Genomic DNA, 26040 nt, shown 5'->3' with positions numbered 1-26040 from the left:
CGGACTTTGGCAGCCAAATGTAAGCTCTTCTGTTTGTTCTGATTAAAGCTGTTTGCAAAGGCCATATAATTGTTTTAAACAAATGGTTAAAGGCTCACTCCTACAAGATTCTGAGTGCCCTCAACTTCAGTTGGGAGTTGAGGACACTCAGACCAGATCCTCAAAGGTATTTTAGATACTTAACTCCCATTAGGCACCTAAATAAATACCTTTGAGGCTCTGGGTCTGAGTGCCTTACAGATGTTGTTTATGCTGGTAGCTTGGCATTTACAGTAACATACTAGGGTGAAGGCATAATGGTGAGAAAAGAAAATACAGGTTTCAGTTTCAAGCCACCAAAGGATGGTTAGGAAAAAAAAAATATAGACCTAGTTAAACTATCTTGATATTATGTTTAAGAATCAGCTGATTCTTCAGTCATCTTTAGTTTTCCTCTAATGCCTTCTGCCAGTGCCAACATCTCTCTTGTTAAATTAGCAGCAACCATTTAAAGTCTTTTCAGTGGCATCTGCATGGTAATTGCACAGAGATGCTTTATATCTGGGAATCAGGCCAAGGAATAAACCTTGAAGCAAAGTGTATTAAATTAGTTATCTCGTTATAGCTTTTTGAATAATTTCCTAATGATGAATTAAGTTTGAACTCAGCGCTGTCAAGTTCCATTGCTCCATTTGGATTTGAAAGGTAGAAAATCAGAAGGGAAAATAATTGTTCCTAGGTCGCCTTAGTCAGGTATCTTGGCGGAAATGTATATGACTACTGCTACTTTGGATCTTCTGTAAGCACAGGAAAAAAAGTTATGAGAGAGCATAAATAGCTGTGTTAAAAAGGAAGAAAATTCAGCACCATTGTCGTTACGTGGCTTTTTGTAGTGCAAAGGCACATTATAGGTTTCTTAAAAAAAATAATAATTATAAAATGGCACCAAAAGCCTTTCAACATTAGCAATAGGTGCCTATTAATGAGCCAGATAGATGGTCACATAACAACCACTTTCAGTTGGCTACTAAAATGGTAGCTGGAGTTTAAGGTGACTCACTCTTTCCCTTTTATTGAAAGCTTGGTAATTTTAGACTTTTCCTTTTGTCTGACTTCAGTGTATTTTTCCTGCTAGATTTTATCTTGACTAGATCAGCTAGTATCTTAGATGAACTGAGATGGTGTATGTCTCCAGAGCTTCCTTTCTAGTCCCATTTGTAACTGTAACTTCATCATGCCAGGGTTTTACAGTTGAGAGAGGTGAATCTACTCCATATTGTAGAGGAAAAACGGAATATTCTGATGCTGAAGGACTGCAGCTTTATCACACCCAGGTTCTTTGGAACATATTTTCTTCACCTTAAGGGAAGGACAGGAATAAGCATTTTCTATCCAATTTCATTTGTTACAGTAGAAATGAAAGCATGGGACTTAAAGGAACAGTATCTTTTCATTTCTCTCCTACAATTTAGCATCTGGGTCTTTTACAAGGAAAAGGAGAATGAAAACTCTAGTTATATTTGTGGTTTTCATGCTGTATTCACATCAAAGCATGGGCAATGGGTAGTTTGCAAGAAACCACTTTTAAAGCACCAACTCCCACAAATTGAACTGCACAGCTACTTGAAGCAGTTCTGAAAACTAACTCCAAATAGACTTCTTCCAACTCTTGCCAGTTTCTATCTGACACACTCACCCATGTTATATCCCTGTGGATGTCTTATGCTCCTTCATCTACTTCATAAAAGGGAATTTTAAGTAGATCTAAGCCTGCATTCATTTTTTTTCTAGATAAAATGTTACTGTTTAACAGCCATAACTTTTGTGGTTTAATATTAAACATGTTGAACTGCTAATAGTTAACATTGACCCCAAATTCCATAGTACCCAAGTCCCCAGCTCATGGGTAGAGTTCATGCTCTTAACTATATATAGGTCAGGGATGGGGAAAATGGCTTTGCTAAATTTAGAATTCACTTATAAATAGTTTGATCAGAACTTATGGAGTTCTGAAGTTTGCATTCCACTGCACTTTGCGGCGTAGAAGGGATGGAGCTCTGCCCAGTGCCTGAGGCTCATCTGCTCTGTCCCTGGCTGCCTCAACTGACCTGCCACAACACGCCATGCCAGCAGCTGGCTGCTGTCTCTGCAGGAACCCTAAACATGAGGGTTTCCTCTGATGATTTGAAGGTACCGGCTGCAGAATTTGGGGCCATTTTGCCATGCATATAACTGGTAGATGGGCATGTGACCAGGCACAAGTAGGGCAGGGCAGGGCGAGACTCTGCATGCAGGAATACCCAGCTTCACAGTCTGATACAATGCTCTCTAGTGGGCTGGAAATTGAGTTACATCCCCTTGGGCACTGGCAAGGTCCCTAAGCACTGAATGGGGTTTCAGAGTTAGTGGAATATAGTCTTGAGGCTTTCATACTAAACCTGATGTAACTTTGTATTGTAGGTGGTACATTAACAGTGGTCAGATGTTGTTTGATTTGTTTTGGATTGAGAGGATAGCAGACTGTGGTTATTCTTTCACTAATTTCACCTGCTCACATTACTAATGCAGTCCAGACATTTAAACCAAATTCATTGAAGGACACTTCTGCCCCATTAGCTGTGGCTTATTTATCTGTTGTCCCAGCTCCAAGTATCATTCAGTATTTATAGAATTAAAAACATTCTGGACTTAGAAGCCGGAGGCTTTAGGGTAAATTCTTTTAGGAAGTTTTGTTTAACTTTTGTTTTAACGTCAACTGTTATTTACCAGACAATGTGTGTGTCAAAAATATATTTATATTCATCCAGTTCTTCCAGCAAATAAAACCATAACATGCTCTACCTGAAACCACTATAAAATTCCCCAGCCTATCCATGCATTTGCCAGTTGATCAGTATTTCATTGCATACAAAGGATAGCCTTTCTGCATCTGATGCATATGCAACTCTATTGTGCGCTTTACAGGCACAAGAAATGCAGGACTGTGCACCTTGGCAGCAAATGGAAATTTACCAATATACCAGTAGCCCTAATTGAAGAATCCCAGCACCATTTCGAAATAGTGGAAATAAAACTAACATTTCTAAAAACAAATAAACTCTTTAAAATTTGCAATTTATTTTAATGTCAATATTCACCTATCTAGAGCCTCAGTTCAGCACTCCTTATACAGGTAAGAGTCCTAAGCAGCTCAGGAGGACTGGTGCCTGAGTGAAATGGAGAGGAATTGATTAGAATTTAATAACTGCAGTTTTTCTTGCAAAGATCCATTCTCTTGCTGCTATTTTTTTAAAACAAATCAACAAAACTAGAAGCATTTTGTTAATGGGATAATTGGCCTGTTGAGGTTGTGCCTTATAGAAGACATTTTCCCCACTAGTAAAGTATCTTACTGTTGATATTTTTCAAAGGAAAAAAAGTTTACACATGTATAATTGTGTGGGACATATGTTACATAACATGTTAAATTAGTTTTACATCACTGGACGTTCTATTTTACTTCAGTATTTCAATGCTTGCTTTTGTATTTGTTCTGTAACTCTGTACATTACAGTTAAGGCCAAGACAATGATTTAACAATTTCTCAGCCTCATAGTATGTATACATTTTGTAGACAATTGAGGTCAATTTCCACACCCCCACCCCTTTTAATTCAAGATGAATGGCATACTCATTTTATACTATTGAAAGTCTTTAAAAAAAAACCTATGCATGCTATTTTATATTTTAATGTATATTATTCATATCAGTACATAAGCTTATGCTTATCAGTTTTATCTTGTGTATAAAACTGATTACTTTTGACAGTATTTTTGCACTGTTTCTCTTCTCTTTATAAAAAGAACTATTCAGCATTAGATGACTGCAATAACTTTTTTACATCTTTCACTGCCTTTGTGTAAATAGTTTCCTATATGCCTTTTCGGATGTGAGACTCATGACTCACTAAGCTTTTTTTGTAAAAGACTGTCTATCCTTTGTATTCATAGTATGCAATAAACTTTTTCCCCCCCCCCGAAGGAAATTCACTTGTTTTTCTTCCTGTCTAGCTTAAGGTTTTAAACGTGCACCCTTCACTGCAGTATTTGAGCCCCTCCAATGTTTCTTTGGTTGGCACACCAACGGCCTTAGTGGATGGACTTCATAGAATTTTCTACTCTTCTTCCTTCCCTGACTCTGCTGCTTGGGGTAGGATTATAAACATTGGTAGTAGTTGTCAACATCATTCCAGTTATGGTGAGAAAGCGCTATCAAAGAGAGGTACTGTAGCAGTTCCTGGAAGTGGTTACACAGGATTAGTCTAATCTTCTCGTGCTCAGAGTCAAGAACAGCGGAGCGGAGAGGAGAGATGGAGTGTCAGCCTGCTTTGTGTGTGTCACTTTGTGGATTTTTCTGTCAATTAAGGCAGCTTACGTCGATCTAACTTTAAGCATCTACACTAAAATGTAGCTCCTACTGATATAACGCGCTCGCTACACTGCCTTAACTCCACCTCTTAGGTCGACGTAGTCTCAATGTAGCCCTTCGGTTGATGTAGCTGCAGATGCTGTATTGCTTACATCAACAGTTAAATCAGTGCAAGTGCTCCTGGTGAGGACATGCACCACTGACACAAGGAGTGTAGTATGGCTATGCAAAAGCAATTTAATTACTGCGGTGGTTGTAAGCCGATTAACTTACATAGACTTAATTTTGTCATGTAGACTTTCAGAAAGGACTTGAAAAACTTGGTGTGGTTAGCCCTTCCTGGACTGGAGAAACAAGCCTGCTTACACAGGGTGGAGAATAAAGGCAGATAATCAGCCCTGGAACTGAGGGGAAACTGAGGCAGCAGCTAGCCTGAAGCCAGTCTGGGTAGGTGGGGTGCTGCTACAAAATAATGACCATCTCTGATTTCTCATGCCCGCTCTGCAAGCTGTAAAACTGGTACAGTATGTTTATGTAATTTAACTCCATACCTGATTGACTTTAAATGTGTAACTAAGAGGGAAAGGGAGCCTCCTCGATTCTTAAAGACAGCCAACCCATCCCCCTCTGTCCAGCCTCATTTAAAAACAAACCCCATGTTTCAATTTGAGTTTCTTTTGGATTCTTCTGGAGGTGGGGAAGGGGGTGCAAGTTGGTCTCCAACTCAGCAACTAACAGACAGGGATGTTCTGGCTCCTCTGGCGGCAGCTCCCTGTAATATGCTGGAGACAAAAGGGCTTCTCTCTAACAAGGCAAGGCGTGTCCACTTCAGACCAGCTCACTTTACCCCCAGCCAGTGTCCCCGTTACAGGCTCCCTGCAGCCAGGTACTCCCCAGCCTAAGACTGTCTATGGAACCCTGTGAAGGCAGGGTTCGGGATAATAGCAGCAAGTTATGGCACCTTCCCTTGTGGGTTCAGCATGAAGGCGAATCCAACTTCATCACCCTCCAAACCCATGGAACTGAAACCTTAACCCCTGGCCTATGCTAGGTTAACCCCTGTGACAGAGGGTGTAGTCCAGCTTATGCCCCCGAGTGGACAAAGGCCTATATGTGCTACCTCTATAGAAGCTGCTACTGTGCCTACAAACACTCTGAGTTGAAGTACATTGGGGTGGGAGCCTACAACAATTCCTCTTAAGCTCAATGTTTTTGAAATGGAATAAAATTGGTAGGAATAGAGACATTTTCAAGGTCCTAAAGAAGAGTACTGGAAACAATGGATATAGGAAAAGTAGCTGCTCAAAATATTTAATTCTTCAGAGAGTAAGAGAAAATTTGTCACAAAATTAGGGCAAGCACAAAGCAAACAAGTAGGACCATGACAATGTACCACTTTTATTTACTTTACACAGCTAACACATTAAAATTTGTAGAGGAAAAAAATTGGTCTTCTGCACATGAGCTGTCGAAGGCATGAACTGTATGAAACCATGACATTTCCTTTTTTTAAAAAGCATTTGAGAATTTGCAAAGGCTCAAGATGTTTTGCATAAGCCTTAGAGAATGCAAGATGCAAGGCCCACGTGCACAACATGTTTGTCATGCCACTTATATTACAGAAGTGCTTTCATAAGACAGCGATTTTCAAAGGACTCTTGTAGGTTTGGTAGCAAGGCTTTTAAATAAAGGTAGAAGGACTGCATAGATTCAGAGGCTCAGTGGTCCTTGAATTCGTTTTTGATCTCTGAAATGTATGGATGATCTTTCCCGTGTGCTACTTCCATAATAGCAATTGCCTGTGAAAGGAAAAAATATTCACATAATTGATTCATAGTTAGCATTAGGCTAGAAGTATTCTCCTCAGGGGTATGGAACGGTGACACCTCTTGCTATTATCCCTTTAAAGTTATCTACTCCATAGGAAACCATATGAATTTCATTTTATAGAATAAGTTTTACATTCATACAGCACTTTTCATCCTGAAGGATCTCAAAGCATTTTTCAAAACTATGTACATACAGCGCCACTGGAAATGCTGCCAACTAAGATTGAAAGCTGCAAGCTAGGGAATAGAGTAGGGCAGGGGTTCTCAAACTTCACTGCACCGCCACCCCCTTCTGACAACAAAAATTACTACATGACCCCAGGAGGGGGGACTGTAGCCTGAGCCCTGCCACCCTGGATGGGGGAGCCAAAGCCTGAGCCCCACCATCACAGGCAGAGGGGGCAGCCAAAGCCCAAGGGCTTCATCCCTGGGCAGGGGACCTATAACCTGAGCCCCACCACACCAGCCCTGGAGACCCCATTAAAATGGGGTTGTGACCCACGTTGGGGTCCCAACCCACAGTTTGAGAACTGCTAGAGTAGGGAATATTTTGACAGATGTTCCAGAGCAATGAGTTCAACTCCTCTTCTATACCCATGGTAAATTGCCTGGAACCCAATTTATTTATCTCAGCGAGTCAAAAGGGCTTCAGTGAACATAACATGATCAGATGTTTCAAGCCTGATGCCTTAGACCACTAAGCCACTCCCACCAGCACATAATCAAGTAATCACACCACACATCAGAAAGGAAAATAGTGCTGAGACTTGAGCATTTATGCTGCAATAAGATGTAGAGGCTCTACACAGGATTGGGGCCTATTGTATAAGGTGATCTACACTCTCCATCTGAAGACACACCGCACCCCCAGGAGTTTAAAATCTAAAACTGTGGGTAGACAAAACCAATTGGTGCTATTGACAGTGTCCAAACTGCTTTAGAGTGTGTGTATTACACCAATGGAAAAATGGGGTTTTAAAGTGATAATTGAGGGAGACTATCCATCCGTCAAAGAGTAGCAGAAAAATAAGTAGCCTTAGGTGCAATAATGAGGACAGAGAAGAAAGTGAGACTGGAATGCATAGATATGTGGGTGGAAACAGTCAGGGGAGAGTTTAAGACCAAACTTTGCCAAGGACAGAAGCCACCATGGAGTCAACGGTTTTCAACAAAATCTGAAGACAGGGCCATCTTCTTGGATTTGACCACTGCTTATGACACGGTTTGGTACACAGGTCTTCTGTGTAAACTCTCTCGAGTTGCCCTGCCTTGGGTGGTCAAAGTAGTAAAGCTCTTCCTCTAAAACAGGTGGTTCAGAGTCCACATTGGTGATGGTTGCAGTTCCTGGAAGTGTCAGATTAGTGGACTTCCTCAAGGTTCCGTTCTTTCACTAATACTGTTCAATGCGTACATCGATGACTTGCCAGCAACACACTCACACAAGTTTATCTATGCCAATGACATTGGCCACAGCTAGCACGCTCAATCCTCCTCAGAAATTGACATGGTCCTGAATGAGAATATGAAGCTCATGGCAGACTACTGTAGTCTGACACCTGCAGCCAAGCTTTTCCGGTTTCAATCACATTTTATCTGCATAATGCAAGCCCATGCCATGAGTTAAATATTTTCTTAAATATCCAACGCCTGCAGCACAACCCAAACCCTGTTTACCTCAGCATGACACTGGATAGGTCATTGACGTACCACAACCACTTGAAGTCAGCAGCCAAAGTTAGCCCTCAGAACAACTTGCTCAGAAAACTGGCCAGCTCAACCTGGGGTGTGTCCAGATGTTTAGAACATCAGCCCTTGCCCTCTGCTATTCAACAGTAGAGTACTGGTGTTGCTTGTTTCACACGAGGCTGGTAGACTTAGAGCTTAAAGCTATGCGCATTGTTACTGGGACTTTGCGTGCAACTCTGTTGCCATAGCTGCCAATACTTAGTAACATAACACCACCTCACATTCACTGTGGGGATGCCTCCATGATGCTCCTGGCCAAGATCAGTGAGAACAGCAACTTGCCTCTGTACTCAGACCTCTTCAACCACCTTCAACTCTTCGCATGTCTTATAGACGCCCTTTTTGGTCACTTATGCCACCACAGGACCTGACTCTGGAATCTGTTTGGCATAACAAGTGGGCAGTGATGATAGTCATTAATCATGCTCTTGTTACTGACCCAACCACCTGCCCACCCGGTTTTGACCAAGGAACCTGTGGGCGTTCCTGAACTGGTTTTGAACAGGACTGGGCAATTGTGCGGCCAATCTCTTCAAATGGGGTTTCTGTAATGACCCGCAATGTAGATGTGGTCAACTTCAGACTGTCGCATATCCTTGACGCATGCCCGCTGACTTAGACTGCGGGCTCCCAGTTCTTCACCGGGCTGGTGACAATGCTATCAAATGGCTGGGCACAGCCTGAGAGACCATGGAGTAAGAGCTCACAACATCTTAGAACCCATTTTACCGAGGGAATATTGACTAGGATTATCCCCTACTGTTGGCTTTAGAAGATCTAACTTCCACGCGAATAGCAACAACGACCCGTGCGTTCCCATCTCACTCAAAGGGTGAACTCTACAGATCCCGTCTGAGCTATTTCCAAAGAGACAGGAGAAGACAATTGTTTTGTTTTTCTAATAAGCCTCAAGAGTATCTGGGATGCTTTTGCCAGTGTGTTCAAGTGTTCCTGGAGGCTATTTTTGGAAATGAGACTTTAGAAAAATATATTTATGTTGGGAAACTGACTGCCAACAGATCTACCTGCACTGTTTGTATTCTGACCAACATTAAATTGTTTAAAAAATGCATTTAAAATATAATTTATGCAGGCTCTTGTAGGCTGGAGGTGTGCTTTAATACTGGCTCAAGTCTGTCTTACCTAAAAAACCTCTACAAAAATCAGGGAATTCCAGACCAAAGTAACAAAAAAATCATTGAGGTTAAGGAAACCAAAAGGATATTTACTTGTATCAAAGAGGGTATGCATCCAAAAACAACAGGGGGAAGAAAGGATCATGAAACACACTGCAGATTAGTAATGGGAGGAGAGGAATCAAAGAAAAATGTGAAGGGTTTGCTATCACAGCACAATATAATCTATCATATGCATTAAAAATTCAACCCACCTAATGAAAATTAATCTGCCTGTGTCTTATTCCAGAACGAGTGAGAGCCAGAAACATGTTCAGTTTTTGAGCAACTTAACAATATATGAACCATAGAAATAAAGTGTGTGATGCTTCAGGGGCCAGGACTGGGGGCGGGGTGGATGGAAGGAAGAGACATAGCTCATTCAACAAGCATGTAAATGAAATGCAACTGCACCTACAGTTACTTCTCTAGCTGAAGTGGAACTCTGACTCAATGAAGGGAATAGGCAGGGAATAGGACATACATACATACGATTTTGCTTCTGAAGTATTAAAGTTAATTGTGAAAAGATCAGGAAAGACCTGCTTTGCATAACAGACAGTGAAATGATGTAACAGCAGTTGCATTGCATCTTTATAACAAACACACGTTGAATTAAGGAAAGGATGAAAATCAAGTAACTAAATACAAGGCATGATAAGTTTTCTAGCAAGTCATTCATTGGTTAAGAAATGGTAACACTTCAACGAGCACATGCCTAGCTAAAATTGCTATAGTTACTGGGTAAGGGTGGAAATACCTTTTTTAGAGCTTTAACTCCAGCAGTTGTGTTTTCAAGTCCCATATAAAGCCTCCCTAACTTCAGCCACATGGAGGCAACGTTCAGAGAGTATAACGGATAATGCTTACTGCGAAAGAAAAACTTGGCATAATCAGATCCTGCAAAAAAAAAGTTTCCACAATATTTCCCCACAACCCCTCTCCCTGGCTCTAGGGGTGAGAAGCTGGCTCGTTCTCCCTGCCCATTCAATCCTTGCACTCTCTGCTGTGGCTGCCATGAGTTAGTATCTATTGTTTGTGGGATGTGGACACAACTAAGAATTGGACTGAGATCACAACATTCATTTCACCCACCCCAGGCCTCTGAACAGCCACCAGGTGGCAGTGACTTGCGGTCACTGGATTTAGGGTGAAAAGCTCTGCATCATTACCAATTCCCTGAGCCACCCCCGCCCCTAAGCACTAAGGATTCTTCTTCTTCCCAAGGCACACTGTCAGCACTGCGTGTATGGGGGTGACTGAGGGGGTGTACAGAATATGTATTTGGAATGCAGCTCTGCCGTTGCAGCAAAGTAAACTACAAACGGCAGGCGCTAGGTTCAGCGGCTGGCCTGGAATGCCAGGCTCCGAGCCAGTGGAAGCTGGGCAAGTCACAAGGATGATAAATACTATTCAGCCCCCGGGGAGAAAGCGAGCGAGCCAGCGCAATCCCAGCTCCCTGCCAGCTGATCCAGGACGTTACACTGGCATCCAAAGGGAGAGGTTCACTTGCACTCCCTCAGCTGCAGAGCAAATTACACCTTTAGATTAGAATTTCCTGGGGAGACCTGTGGCAGGGTCAGACCCACGCGCAATGTACTGGCTGTCACAAGCTAGGGAAGCATGGCCCAGAAAAGAAACCGAACAACAGAGAGAGATTCTTTGTTTTCCTCTCAAAGGTAACGTCTGGGTGGCGCTAGCTGTGCTGCACTGCCCTGTCCCGGTGCAAGAGCCCTGAAGTTTGCACATTCTCTCAGGCTCTTGCTCCAAGGGAGAGGTAGCCAAGAGCATCAAGGACTTGACAAGCTCAGTCTGAGAATCAGGAGGAGCAGAGTTCAAGCTCCCTCTGCTGCCCAGTCCATTCAATGGGAAAAGAGCCTTGTTGTAGCCATTTACCACAGGGGGTGATCAATGAAGTGAACCAACAGGACGACTGGAATCTCTATTAATATGCAAGGACCAGGATATTAACTACAGTATTCAGACAGGGGTTAAGATTAAAAAATTACTCTTAGGCAAACTATCAATACAATATTAGAGATGAACACATGTTTCAGTAACTAAGCAAGATTAGTACAGTCACCAATATAAGGAAAGACAGCTGGGGGTGTAAACAGGTCCTGCAATTCTGTGGCAGGAATTTGCAAAAAGCCAAGTATTGTTAATACCTTGGCCCTATTCTGATCAAGTAAACACTATCTGAATCTGGACCTGCATTTCATTCTAAACAGGCCATAAACATTCACTACTGTACAGTGCATCTATATACAATGTGCAATCAGATTAATGATGCCTGCCCCTAGGTTTTGTTTAAACATGTGTTCAACTTACTGCATTATGTAATTAAAAATAAAAGCTCCTAAGTTTACCTGTATGGTTTGATAATTTTTTCCCCATAGCGCAATGCACCATCCCAGTCTTGCATGTACAGACAGACTCCCATGGCCTGATACATCATATGCAGCATATAAACATTACTGTCTTCAAATACGGAGCCCATCTTGTCCAGACTAAGTTCACAAACCTCCAGTAATTCACTAGGAGGTACAGTGGAGTCAAGGAACACATTAAATGAGTGGTTTCCAACTACATACCTGTGTTATATGGCTTGAGGATACCCACCTTATGGTTGTCCAGTAAAGAATGGTTTTGAAAAGCTTTTCTTTAAGTACAGCTCTTCTTTGAAAAAGGGACTATTAAAAATGGCATCAAGGGGTTCCAGGTCTCAGCAACTCCAGATCAAGTATGCTCAGTTTGCATGTCCCCCCCCGCCCCAATTGTCAGATCTGCAAACCCGGCCTTGAGACCAGAGTGGTTTTCTTGCACCAGTGCTGGTGTACTTTGGGGGGTGAGAGGTGCAGTGCAGCGTGGCGGCAGTGGCTAGTGAAGAGTGGAATTTTCCACAACTCTTGCAGAATTGCCCATCCGTGCATCAAGGCTGAGAAAAGGATTGGGACACAGGGTATGGGGGACTACAAACCGCATCTGGCCACAGGGGGATATAGCTACACCTCCTATTTCAACATCTCTCCCATAAGCTTTCACATCCTCTACATAAAGGTCTCATGGCCATGCTCTACAGTGAGTGATGGAAGTTATTTCTTCTTCTGCCTCCAAAAGACTAAGCACGACCATTTCGCAAAGAGCCCGTGCTACTTCTGGACCCTAGCCTACTCCATGGCAACACACAAGTATTCCTGCTGAAGTGGATAACAGCAACTGAAGAAGCAATGCTTTCAATTTCACAAGTAGATGAACACCAAGGATTTGGTGTTGAGTGCTACTCTGTCCCTAAAACACCCAGCACTTGTGACTGCAGACATCTAGAGTGAAGTCTTGGCCTCACTGACGTCAATGGTAAAACTCCGATTGACTTTAGTGGAGCCAGGATTTCATCCCTAGACTATTTTTAACAATAGCTGGTGGGAACTATTTTGGCACTGCACCATTTTTTCATTGACGTGTGAACTGAAAGCCTCTATTACGCAGAGAGGCAGTGTGGTCTAGCGGACTGAGCATACGACAGGAACTCCAGTGTTCTAATCCTGGCTCTGTCACAGACTTGCAAGTTGGCCTTGCTGCATCACCTTTCCATGCTCCAGTTGATCCAAGGGATAAGACAGTACTTGTCTCCTTCCCAGGGGCGTTGTGAGGATTAGTATTTGCAGAGCACTTTGAAGAGCTCTGGAATTGCACACATTTCTCTCTTGCACACACCCTTCTGAGCATTCCAAGAGTAATTTTTAAAGGAAACAATTTAAGTTTCATAATCTACAAACGTTATACAAGACCACTCCTCAACTCACTATTCAATGGTATTTACCTGTCATTTCTGGTCTTCCCTCAATTTTTATAGTAAGACCAGCTTGTCCTTAGTGTGACCATTAGATGATCTTATGTTTGGGTCTGCTCTGTGCACCTCTCTCACCCAGGATGTCAGGTGGATGGTTAAACTGCTCAAGCAAGCTTTTTGTTTTTAAGATTAAAAATACAAACAAACTCCATCTAGTTTTAAAAGCCTTTTGAAGGGTTTTCCTCCATGGCTCTATTCCATGCTTATTTTGCACTAGCAAATGCAGATCCCAGTCACGACCAGGGAATGGTTCTGTGCAACACACATGAAGACACAATCCCTGCCTTGAAGAGTTTACAATTTAATTAATCAGTGGAAACAGATTTCTGTGGGCCACACCTATCTCCTCTGCTGCAAAACCAGGCTCAGCGTGCAGGGTGGGACGCTCAGCTGAGTTTTATTTTTACAGATGCTTGCAGCTGCTGCTCTGCAGAGGTGCTGCAACCCCGTGTTGCACAAGCACAGAGACCCCCCCTGATTAAGGCCTCGTAGCCACTCCTTCCAATGTTTAAAATCAAGACTATTCTATCATTAAATCTTCAGACCTTACATGGCCCTTGACATTGCTGAGTTCAGCTAGGGAGACCCTTTAACGTCAACCACCGGCCCCTACTACCGCCACATCCACGGATTCTGGTGTCAAGTCTCCAGATAGTCTCAACGGCTAAATTGTCACATGTGACAAATTGGGGCAGGTGCAGCCAGAGGGCCAAATCCAGACCTGGTATAAAGGGGTGAAAGTCCATTGAGTGCACCCAGGGCTGAGGCTGGCTCAGATGTAACACTTTAAAAAAGCAACAGACACAGACTTGGCAACTTCTGGCGGTGAGCAATTAGCCAAGCCATACAGGCTAAGGGCCACAGCCACTGCGGTCCATTGGACTGGTCCTTAACTTCAGGACAGTAAGACGAGACTCTCTGTAAATAGTATCACTAACCTTCCTAACTGCTTTGACATTTTAAGGGCTTTACAATCATCCTGCTGTTGGCTCAGTTCTTTATTTTTCTACCCATTATGTTTTAGAAAGTATGGGCTTCTGCACAAACACAGATTGGCCAAAAAGCCATCCAGCTCTGGGATGTGGTGGATCTACTTGAATATTTTCTACCTGTTAAAACGTACCTCACTCAAGACAGGAAACATTTTCAGTCTAAAGGGAAACAAACATTCTTCAGCATAACAACACTTTTTGTAAAGAGAAGGCAGCAACACAATGTTCTGACAATCCCTCTCATACACGCATACACCCACTTCAGAGAAAATTCTCTCTTCACAAACAAAGAGGAGAACAAGACTGTCTAGTTTCTAGCTGCCTTCAGAAGTGCATTGTGGGGGGTAGGGGCAGTCTAAAAGGAGTGAGCCTCAGGATATCAGAAAGATTTAAAACTTGCAAAACAAGCCAGCAGGGGCAAGAGAAAGGCAAGGCAAAGGATATATTTGTAGTGTTTGGCTCTCCTGAATTCCTCAATCACATTTCGGGCATATTTGATCATGTCTTGGACAGTTTCTGCTGATGGAGGTTCATTCAGTTTGCGTTTTTCCAATTTATCTTTGTCCTGAAAGGAAACACATAAGAATTACAAATGCAATCCCAAACCTCACACGTAAAGGCACATCCACACACACAGTTTAAAAACTACATAAAATTAATAAAATAAAAGGCCTGGTTGGAATTTTAGGCTCCCACAAAGAAACCACTGAAATCTGTAGGGGAGAAAACAGATAAAATAGACTATTCCTCTGTAATTTTTCTCTAAATCTTCGGCTGGAATGCTCTGAGCTTGCAAACTCCTGGATGATGACTGCGTCCACAACGCAAGAGCTATCCCAAGGCGTTTTATAAATGTCACTTGTACCAGCTGGTTGCAACATCTGTGATAAGGTCTTCAACTCCGATCCAGCTGCCATAGTTTCTCCACAGTGTTGGTGGGAAGCTACAAGCGGTGCAAAGTGCACCGATTCAGCAGCGCCTCTGACTCCATCTCACAAGGCACTGCCTCAGGACAGGACTCAAAACCCCCTGCTCGCTCTCCAATCGTGCTGGGCACCATACAATAGGTGCCTCAGAAGTACCAGAACAACACTGGTACAAGCAAGGATATAGTTGCTATGGGGGATGATGTGGCAAAATGGCTTTCTCAGAAACAGTGCTGGTTTGTGGGGTCATGCTATAACGCTACAAACCAGAAAGCTACTGCTTGCTCTCGTTATCTCTGCAATGGCTTCCTCACCTAGTACAAGCACCCCTTGCAGGTCAATTGCCCCTTTGCCTCTCCAAGAAGGTGAAGAGTGTGTCCCCAGTTAGACGCTATGATGCTCTCCAAGAATTTCAAAAGCTCAGAACTGCTGCCTTGTGACGTTGGGTTTTTAGAAGCATCTAGTGTTAACCCCAGTGTGAACTCTAAACTAAAGTGTGAACTCCTGGTGTCAGAAGCCTCTTGGTCCTTGCTATGTGAGCTTTGAGAGGTGGGGGAAGACTGCCAGTTGTGCGTGGGTGATCCTTAGCATGCACACTAATGAAGGGCGGATTAGCAGGGTTCTACTGTACATGCAGTACGTCTTGCATGACTGGAACTAATCAAACTTCTCTAAATTCACCTTTCCAATCATTTTTATATATGGCCAAATTCTGCTTTCAATCACATTAGAGATTTCACAGATCTTAAGGCCAGATGGACCATTATGATCATCTAGTCTCACCTGAGTAACACAAGACACAGAATTTCAAACAGTCTGGCCCCATTGTATAGGTATAACAGCAGATTTTGTCCACTGTTCTGCATTTGCTTGATCTGCTCATCTGACATCGCCCTCCTTTGTCAATAAACCAAGAGAGTTTTCCAATATTGTTTTTACACAGATTTCTAAAGTGCCCATCACTGTAGTAACTGGTCGCACTAACCCACTTCAAAATAAAAAGTTTCACTGCTTATTTGACATAAGTTTTCTAAATTCTCCTACTAAAAACCCAGACACTTTAGGCCCACCAAGAAACTTAATTCAATGGAAAATGAATCCCATTCCATACTTCCCCTTCATGTCCTTTTGACTGTAGATACTTCCATAAGAGGTGTAGAGACAGGTTGTTTTGTGAGTGGTACATTGTTAAATGTTATGGGTGAAATCCCAGCTCCATTGATGCCAGTGGCAAAAACTCCCATTGACTTCAACAGGGGCAGGATTTCACCCTATATTTATATTCTAGAAAACTGAGCGTGATGGTCATGGAGTTCCTATATAATCATCTAAGAATACTGATATGCTACCTAGTTAACGAGAATGCAATTTATACTGGGGGTTGTGGAATATTTATTATAGGTCTGTAATGCTTAAAATCAGTGGGGACTACGGCAAGAATAAGCAGGAAAGCAACACAATGGTCCCAGCTAAGAATATCCAGGCACACCTTTGACAGACAACAGGGGAAGCAATTAGTTTCATCCTGTCTCCAAGGAGGATGCAAGTTTTATTTTGCCAGGCTGGGAACCTGGAGATCAAAAGGACTAAGCAGCTTTGAAAGGACATTCTCTCTTAGGGGAGTGCGGGGGTACGGGAGGAGGATGGTTTGTGAGTTATGGGAACAGACTTCACTAATGAGACTCTCAGGACGGGTGTCAGCAGTGACTGACACCACCTTGTACAAAGACCCAGCTCAAGCAGCCTAGGTCAGTCTTGGACCTGGGCAACAGTGGCATAAATCCAATCAGCAAGAAAAAGAGGCCAAGTCCATAAACATCACATGAAGGAGTCAAAAAACCTTTGGTCCTTAAGACTCCCATCTCCAGCTACCTCCCTTGTACTTCCAAGAGGGAAGTAGTCTCTCAGAGGCAGGCAGACACTAGCTCCTCTAACAAAGAGTTTTTACTCCCTTGAAGTCTTGAGCTCTTCTACCTGGTCTCTTCCTCCCTCTTTATACTTGGGTTCGCCCTCATTAGCTACAGCAGCTGGGGCCTTCTCTCTCCCTAATTGAGATTTCTCACAGCTGAGGTAGGGTGGGACTGGTTTTGCTGTCTGCAGGCAGGCAGGCTTCTCACCCCCTGCCTGCCTTCCTTTTGTGTAGGATTGTAGACCCCATCTCACAAGGGGTCCATAAGAATCTTAGACTTACAGGATCCCTATGTGGAAAATAGTTAGATACCTGGTAAACTAGACATGAGTACTGTCTGTTTTATTGTTTTAAGACCTGTTTTTTCTTAATGCTTTTGTTATATTAAATATGTTGCTTTAAGGAGATGCCGGTCACTGGTTACCACTGTCTTTGCCTTAGAGAACAGAGCTGCAGGTGCTGCGCACAAGTCAGGCCTGCTGAGTAATCATGGTTGATCACAGGGGCCTGCAGCCCAGTATCTGATCTGAGTGGGAGAATTGTGTAATTTCACCCTCAGAAAGCTGATCGCTACAGGCGAGAGACCTGAAAGAGGGTGTACTCAAAGAGATCAAGAGGAGTCAGAGGGGCAGTCAGCCTGGTAATTGTGACATATTTCTTACTAAAATAAAGCCATCTATATATAGGTCTTTGATTAATTTGTACAGTTAACTGTAACCTACAGTATGTAACAAATCAATTATTTTTTCTGCCTAACAAGATTTCTTTTTAATAAAGAGCTTTTATTGAAACTTTGTTCCCACAGCTACCATCACAATGCCTTTTTTCTCTGACTACATATAACAAGGGTAACACACAAGGTCATGGAAATGATACAAAAGTTAGCCTATCTGATAGTTAGTGCCACACGTGTATTGTCACATTAAAGCTGAGCTGCAGCGCAAATACAAAAACTCAGTTAAGCAGAGATTTGTTTGCTGAAAATCCCCAATTATCAGGCTGTGGGAGCCATTCAGCACAGAATTAGGTTTTAATTAATTCTTTTAACTGAACTCTTTGAAGTCAGTGGCAAGCCAGGATTGACACCGATGGGTTCATGATCAAGCCCTAAATTCCCCCTGTGAAATCCTTGTGGTACTTCTTGGTTCACAGAAGAAAGACCAGAATTAATCAATCATTCAGTACATCACTGATACCATGAACTGCAGAGAGACTTCTGGTATTTGTAATGTTGCATCCTGGGATACTTTCAGAAAGCCAGGAAGAACCAAGAGAATTTCACAATATGCGGGGGGGAAGAGGGGAGGAAAGAATACCAAAGTCAGAAAAAAACCTGATTTCTGTGCAAAATGCCCCATACATCCAGTTTGTGGAGACACTCAGTACAAAAACTTGGGTCTAACAGTTTTCATATTACCTTTAAGCAAGTACCCACCAGGATATTCCATGATACTTCATGATTACAGTGGAGAGAAAGGGTATGAGAGAAGGTCTCAGACAGAAAGCACTCCCTACATTCCAAATCTGATTAGTCAGATAGAAAACAGCATGAAAACCTCTGGTATGTGGGTAGGTCACCAGGAACATACTTCTATACCATGGTTATATTACCTTTTCTTTAGTAATGCATTCCCTGCAGTCACAGGTGAAAAAATAGGAGTCTCTTAACCGATCATTTCTATCTTCTGTAGGGTACAACAGATCGATATAACTAGTAAAAATCTAGAGGAAAAACATACAAAAATCAAATAAAAAAAACTTGCATAATAAAGTAAGTGCACCCACATTTTATAACAAACACCACATACACACAATCCATATATTTCAAATATCTAATATAATCAGATCACCATATACTTGTACAACAGATCACATCCCTACAATCACATCATCTGTCCACTAATCCCACTTCCCAGGGACTAATTCTTACATTTAAAACTTCTCAGCAGCTCCAATCAGTCGCTATTTCATTAATTCAGTCTGCCAGAGAAATGCTTCCTCCTTCTAAGGGTGGAATTTCCCCTCTAATGGAGGCTCAGGACAGGCAAGATTCTGGACTGGGCAAGAGAGCTTTTCTGTACCTAAAATATCCTGGCTTTAAGTGTGCCATCTCGGCTCCTGCCAGGCTAGAAACTGGGGCCTAAGTGATTACTGATTTGGGGTGCCCAACTTGAGAAACCTTAAAGGGGCCTGATTGTCAGAGGCTGGGTGTTCTGCTCTTTCTGAAAACCAGGTCCCTTTACGGTGTCTCCAGTTGGGCACCCAGAATCACTAGCAGTTTTGGAAAATTTAGGACAAGAGCTTTAATTTATTGAGGAGATTTCCACTTTCCAAAAGGGATCCAGTGCTTCAGTTCTGGAAGGGTATTTAAAAAAAAAAAAAAAATTATCAGGATTTAAAGCAGTGATATTTTTAAGTACAAAAAATTATTATAGGTCATTTTACAGGCATTTCTCATTCATTAGTTTTAATTTCCCTCTCCTTCTGAGCCCTGCACAGTGGAACTCTTGGCACTAACTAAACTGTTTTGTGTTTTAAAATGGTATCCTCCCAAGAAACATCCTAAATACACAACACAGTTGACCACTTCATCACTGAAGAGCAAGAAAATAAACTATAAATAAGAAAATTGAACCAAGTCTTAAAATGTTGTGCTAATCTGATCTAGTCTTTGCTGGTCTTTACTCTCTCTGAACAGCAGACAATTTCACTTATACCTGTTTTTGTTCTGTGCTGGCACTCAATTTATTTCCCCAGGCACAAAACACACAAGATGCAGGAGCTTTAAGTGGAAACTGACGGTTTTCTGTTGCAATGGCTACACTGAACCAGAAGATGGAGACACAGGCCATGTGACTGTAGTACACAAGCAAAGAGATTCAGTCCAACACACTTTGTCCACACACTGCACATTTTTTAAATGTTAAAAGACCAGTTATGGGATACAAGATTCCGGTTTTTGGAATTTTCTACCAAAGAATCAGCAATCATTTTGTAAATAACAATCCAGCTTTAAAAGTCAAGATGTCAAGAGATGTGTTCTATTTCTCATTTTAACCCCACAAACAGTAAGTCCATTATAAAAGATACTACACCTCTACCCCGATATAACGCGACCCGATATAACACAAATTTGGATATAACGCGGTAAAACAGCACTCCGGGGCGGCAGGGCTGCGCACTCCGGCAGATCAAAGCAAGTTCGATACAACGTGGTTTCACCTAGAACACGGTAAGATTTTTTGGCTCCCGAGGACAGCGTTATATCGGGGTAGAGGTGTATGTCCAGGATGTCACACTAAATAGTCAGCTTGTAATTATCTCATGTGCATTAATTAAACTTTGTTTGCAATGTGTGCTGATGTTATTGTGACCAACTCCCCTACTCAGAATGAGGAGGAATTGTACACCTGGGTTGTCCCATTACTCAGGCAAGTAAATCTTTACCCATTGTCAATAAGGAGTGTTCACAATCTGACCCCAAACAGCTTTCCTCCTCTTAGTGACTTCAGTCACATTATTTTCATTACACTTAAATAAAAAGCCCAAGCAAATAAATAAATAGGCAATTGCTACCAAAATTAACCTCAAACTTATTTTAACACGATTAGCCGTTATCATTCATATGCCATTATCGAGGTGTAACAGTGAAATCCTACACAAACTCCATGATTATTTAGCAAATGCACCATTGTTGTCACTCAAGATTATGGTTGAGCACCTCCCCCACCCTGCCCAAGATAAATTTAACAGATAAAGGTGGTCTTTGCTGATGAAGACACATTGTCAAAGATCAGTGACTGACCCAGATTGGCTTGACGCAACCTAAAAAGCTTTGTTCTAGTCATGGGAAATTCAATCCAGCCTTCATTGACAGTCTTGCCCCACCTGGAGTCATAGAGGTCAAAATAACTTCATTCTTTCATGGCATAGTCCTGTTTTACCCAGTCTGGTCTGGATGAGCTCCATGTTACAAGAACACTCTGTCCAGACAGAAGTAGGATAGCACAGAAATGATCAGTCCCCCTTTTACTTGGTCTTGTTCTGGCTACCTCCACATCTTCCTTACAATACTATTATATTGGTAATGGTAATTATTACAGTAATAATAATAGTTTACATTCATTTGACCCCTTTCATATGGGGATCTCAAAGTATCAGCTAAACATCAATAACTCAAGCCTCAAAGCTACCTTGTGAGGTAGCTACTTATACCCATTTTACAGATGGAGCAAGTGAGGCACAGAGGGGTCAGGTTCCTGTGTTGAACTGGTGGCAGAGATACAACGCCCTGCCTCACACTCCTCTGCTTTAACCAACAAAAAGACACTGTCTCCCCTTGCCCCACCCCTGATTTTTTTTTTAAAGTGAGTTTTCAGAATTGATTGAAAGACAAGAGACATGAGGAACAGGCTTCCATTTTAACTGGAGCGATGCTTGACAAGCCAAATTCACCCCCACTTTACCACGTGCATGCCCACACACCACCGCATTTACACTCACATGATATGCATTTACCTCATCTCCAGGTTCAATCTCTTGAACAGCTCTGACTTCAGCTAAGGTCCCTTTGTACGTTACAATCACATTTGGGCAACAACTATGGTTCATCAGTGCAACACTGTAAAAGCAAAAGGGCAATTTTTGTGTCTGAAAGCAAAAAGCATCACTTCAGCATCTCAGCTCAAGTCATCTTGCTCTGCAAGATGCGTCTCAGCTAAAAACATAGGTAACCTTAGGAAAACTAGGGTGACCAGATGTCCCGATTTTATAGGGACAGTCCCGATTTTTGGGTCTTTTTCTTATATAGACTCCTATTACCCCCCACCCTCTGTCCCGATTTTTCACACTTGCTGTCTGGTCACCTTAGGAAAGGCTATAGTATTGTTATTATAAAATTACAACGAATGGTCCTGCTAATGAATAGGGTAGGATCAGACAAATGGTCCTTCCATCCCTTGTTGTGCAGTGTGCTAAATGCTAGTGGGTAGCTGCTGTCCAGAGGTGACTATATTACAGTGGTATGTATAATGGGAGCAGGAGCAGGCCTTGTAAAGTCAATGGCAAGTCTCAGTGGGACCAGAGCCAGGCTCATAGCTTGAGAAGTGCCAGGGGATCCCTTGGGGAAGAGAAGCACTAAGTATTATACTTGAAAGCAATGCAGACAGAAACTTAGTACACAAAAGGCCACTTGTTTGCACTGGAGTCCGAGACCAACTGTAAAACTCCTATCAACTTCAGAGAGAGCAAAAGCAGGCCCCAAGTCTAAAAAAATAAATAAATTATTTTTCAGTTATGCACACAAAGTGTGCAAAAAAATTCTAACTGCTGGGGGAAAGCATGTCCTCCAGCACTCTGGGCTCTGAGAAAATTCAGTTTGTCTGTTTTATTAGACATAGTAGCTAACATACCTTCTTTAACCCACCCCCCACAAATAATAATTGCATCTTTGGTCAGAGATCAAGATGGAGAACTTTTAGCTCAAAGGTATAATTGTTGTTAAATTCAAAAGGCCTAATTCACAGAGTTGCTGAGCACCTTCAAACAGAAAGGATGGTCTTACAGTTAAGGCACTGGACTGGCACTCAGAAGCTCTAGGTTCAATTCCCTGCTCTGCCATAGATTGCCTCTGTGAACTTGGGTAAGTCACTTAATCTCTCTGTACCTTAGTTCCCCATCTGTAATAAGACAACAGCATCCCTGCCTGTCTCTCACCCTTTGCCTTGTCTTTTTAGAGAGTGTAAACTCTTTGGAGGAAGGACTGTGTTATTCTGTTTATGTACAACATAAACTGCACCTAGCACAATGGTACCCGGACCTCAGCTGGGGACTCTAAATGTTACTGTAATACAACCAACCATCACCCTGTAGCTCCTGCTGATGTCGATGGATGTGCTCAATACCTTAGAAAACTCAGATTAAGCAATGCTTTCAATATGGGCTATATTGTCAGCAGCAAGAGGGGAATTTGCAAACCAACTCCCTTGAAGGGGGCACCTTTCTTCCTCTTGAGCACTAGAAAGACCCATGTCTCCTATTCCATGAACAGCACTTTAACATCTGTGATTTACTTCTAGAGCTGACAGAGTTTGTACATAATTTTTCACTGTCATGGCAACATAACACATCACACTGTTAAAACATCAGAGGAGGTGGTTGGAGGAATGTAGGAAGGAGATCCGCTACTTAAAAAGGAACAAAGCTTGGGAGATGGCATTGAACAGAGACTAATCACTTGGTCAGAGAGCACCAGGTTAAGGACTCCACCAAACTAAAACAAAATGGAAAGATTTTATGGGGGAAGTCATCTATGCAACTATTTTCAATTTATTTTGATCATCAGAAGCCCATTGATTCAGATCAATCTAGATGTGGTTCACACCCAGAGTTTCATGGCTTCAAAACAAACTGAAAGGGTAACTCTGCTGAAATAATCAAGTTTTTAAATCAAAGCGGTCTAAAATCATAAACTGGTTCACAGCCACTTGAAACTGTACCCTTATCAAAAGGTAGATGGACCTTATTGAACTCTTTGGCAAAGATGGCCTGACTTTTGGGTTTCCAACAAAAGCAGGTGAAACTTCATTATAAAAAGTTTGCACAACTCCATTGCACAGTACTATACAGGTCCCTCTACGTACACGAGACAGTTCTTTGAAGCCACTGTGCTACATCTCCAGTATCTTGGAGTATTTCATTAGAGACAGAATCATAACCATGGGTTAATTCAATTTACCACATCTGTTTAAAAAATAAAATCCAACCTACTCAGGAAATATTGCTGATCCCAAGTGAGACAGTTCTTCATCTTCAATTGTGAAGCCATTACAATTAACCTAAGGAAAAGAGAGAGTGATTAGCTCAGATCTCTGGTAATCACAATCTTTTGGTTTAATATTCCATGTTTACATACATACTCTGGCTATAAGGGACCATGCTGAGCAGTAAATTGCAGTAATCTGGTTGCAATTTTGTTTATTCTTAGTCAGTATTTATACAGAGCTACTAGTGTTCAGAGTCCTCATGTTGAGGAGTTTACAGTCTTTTAGACAGACTAAATGTAAAGGATAAAGACTCATGCACCAGAGTAGGATCAGATCACAACACAGAGGAAATCAGCCTTTGGATAGCCAAGGACAGGACATGAGGCTTAAAAAGAGTTTGGAAGAAGGAGAGACAGGTTGCCTGTATAGAGCGAGACTATTCCAAGCAGAGAGGACATTGTGAAGCAAGGCACAAAGTTGAGAAGTGGCAGAGGAGAGAAAAGAGGCCAATCCTGCTTCAAATGGAAATTTAACTACGGATGTCAATGGGACCAGGATCTGGCCCAGAGGAATGCTAACAACAGAGGACTGGACAGAGCTATGAGCACAAAGAAAAGGGAGGGTGAACAAAACCAGACAGACAGTGAAGGGCCTGTGCAGTGCCTTGAATATGATACACAGGGCCTGGCACAGTGGGGCTGCAACCTGGTCAATGCCTCAAACTGCACCTGCAGTACAAATATTTATTTATTTTTAATTATTAGTAATGGATGAAGAACTTGAACTTTGTGGCAAAAAGAGTAGAAGCTAACGATGGGAATAAATGACGGTGGAGACATAGTGGGAGGGGCAGGAGCAGGCAGGTTTAATTAAAATACATGGACACAGGACAAGGCCAGATATTTGTCAATACACTTGAAAGAAAGGAGTCAAGCAGGCCATAAAGCCATGTCCTGAAATCCCTGCTCATGTTTTTTCTCTCATTGAGCTCAATGGGAGCTTAGGGCTAGTCTACACTACCGCACTGCTTGGGTGCAGCTGTGCCGCTGTAGCACGTCTGGTGAAGACGCGCTACACCGACGAAAGAGCACTCTCCCCTCAGCATAATTACTCCACCTCTGCAAGAGGTGGAGGCTACGGTGGCCGGACATGCTCTTCCACCGACATTGTCGGGTGTGGACACTGCTTTAAGTTGATGTAACTTGCACTGCTCAAGGGGTGGCTTTTTCACACCCCTGAGTGATGGAACTTAGGGCTTGTCTATACTTACCGCGCTGGTTCGGCGGCAGGCAATCGAACTTCTGGGTTCGATTTATCGCGTCTTGTCTGGACGCGATAAATCGAACCCAGAAGTGCTCGCCGTCGACTCCGGTAATCCTGCTCGGCACGAGGAGTACGCGGAGTCGACGGGGGAGCCTGCCTGCCGCGTCTGGACCGCGGTAAATTCAAACTAAGGTACGTCGACTTCAGCTACATTATTCACGTAGCTGAAGTTGCGTACCTTAGTTCGAATTGGGGGGTTAGTGTAGACCAGGCCTTACATTGACTTACGCGGTAGTGTAGACAAGCCCTTAGTCTAAGTAGGAACTTCAGGATTTGGCCCACAATAGTCTCAGTGTCAATGCGTGTGCACTAAACAACATTTAAAGCTGCACTTCCCGTCTATGTTCACAGTCACTAAAATCCATCTCAACCCCAATCAAGTAGTTTAGGCCCCATGTTGATGATAGCTGCATTTATGCCAACAGAAAGTTAACCCCCATATATCTCCCTGCCAGTATCGATAAGCTCTCCTTTCCATGCTGATACCAGAATGGAATGAACACAACTGTTGTCTCACAAGTGCCAAATGAAGACACAATAGACCCAGGTGCGGCCGATCAAGTATAGACTAGTAGGATTGTCAACTACACATGAAGTCCCCTGAAAGAATCCCTCGTCTTTTCCCTTTACTGAAACTACTGGGAACATACGTCTATGCTCCACTAGCCACACTACAGTGAGGACTGTACTTTAGAAGCAGTGTGAAACCCCACCCCCAACCCACCTCGACCATCCTTCAGATAAAGATCAATGAACTACATAAGCAGAATTCATGGTTCTAAATAAAGAGTCCTCACCACCACCTTCAGAATGGTAAAATAACTTCTAATAATTATTACTTGTAGTGTGGCAGTATCCAAAGGTCCCAGTCAGGATGGGGGCCTCATCATGCTAGGTGCTGTACAAACATCCTGCCCCGAAAGCCATCAATCAAATTTAAAAAAAGACACAAAACAGGTGAGCGTAAAACAGGCGGGAAGGAGGATGCGGTTAACAGCAATAAGAACACAGGGCTACATAGGCTGGTGATGGACACAAAACTTGATGGTTTACAATTGATTTGTAAGTTGTTTTTTTAAATAAATATCTAGTCAGGTACCTCCAACTACTCTCAGCCTAGTCATCGGTAGGTGGCTC

General features: G+C 42.5%; 1 protein-coding gene across 1 annotated transcript in view; it reads right to left on the bottom strand.

Moving 5' to 3' along the window:
- Window positions 1-5763: 5763 nt before the first annotated feature.
- Window positions 5764-26040, bottom strand: part of SMYD2 (SET and MYND domain containing 2) — a 42435-nt gene continuing 22158 nt past the window's right edge. The window contains exons 6-12 of the mRNA XM_065401645.1: window positions 23585-23652; window positions 21335-21437; window positions 18428-18538; window positions 14426-14546; window positions 11506-11680; window positions 9897-10005; window positions 5764-6185 (exon numbers count right to left, since the gene is read on the bottom strand). Of these exons, the coding sequence (XP_065257717.1) occupies window positions 6105-6185; window positions 9897-10005; window positions 11506-11680; window positions 14426-14546; window positions 18428-18538; window positions 21335-21437; window positions 23585-23652 (768 nt within the window). The 3' untranslated portion in view covers window positions 5764-6104. The remainder of the gene's footprint in view (window positions 6186-9896; window positions 10006-11505; window positions 11681-14425; window positions 14547-18427; window positions 18539-21334; window positions 21438-23584; window positions 23653-26040) is intronic.

This window comes from Emys orbicularis, chromosome 3 (assembly GCF_028017835.1).
Source record: "Emys orbicularis isolate rEmyOrb1 chromosome 3, rEmyOrb1.hap1, whole genome shotgun sequence".
Classification (NCBI taxonomy): Eukaryota; Metazoa; Chordata; order Testudines; family Emydidae; genus Emys; species Emys orbicularis.
This window is presented reverse-complemented; position numbering and strand designations above follow the sequence as displayed.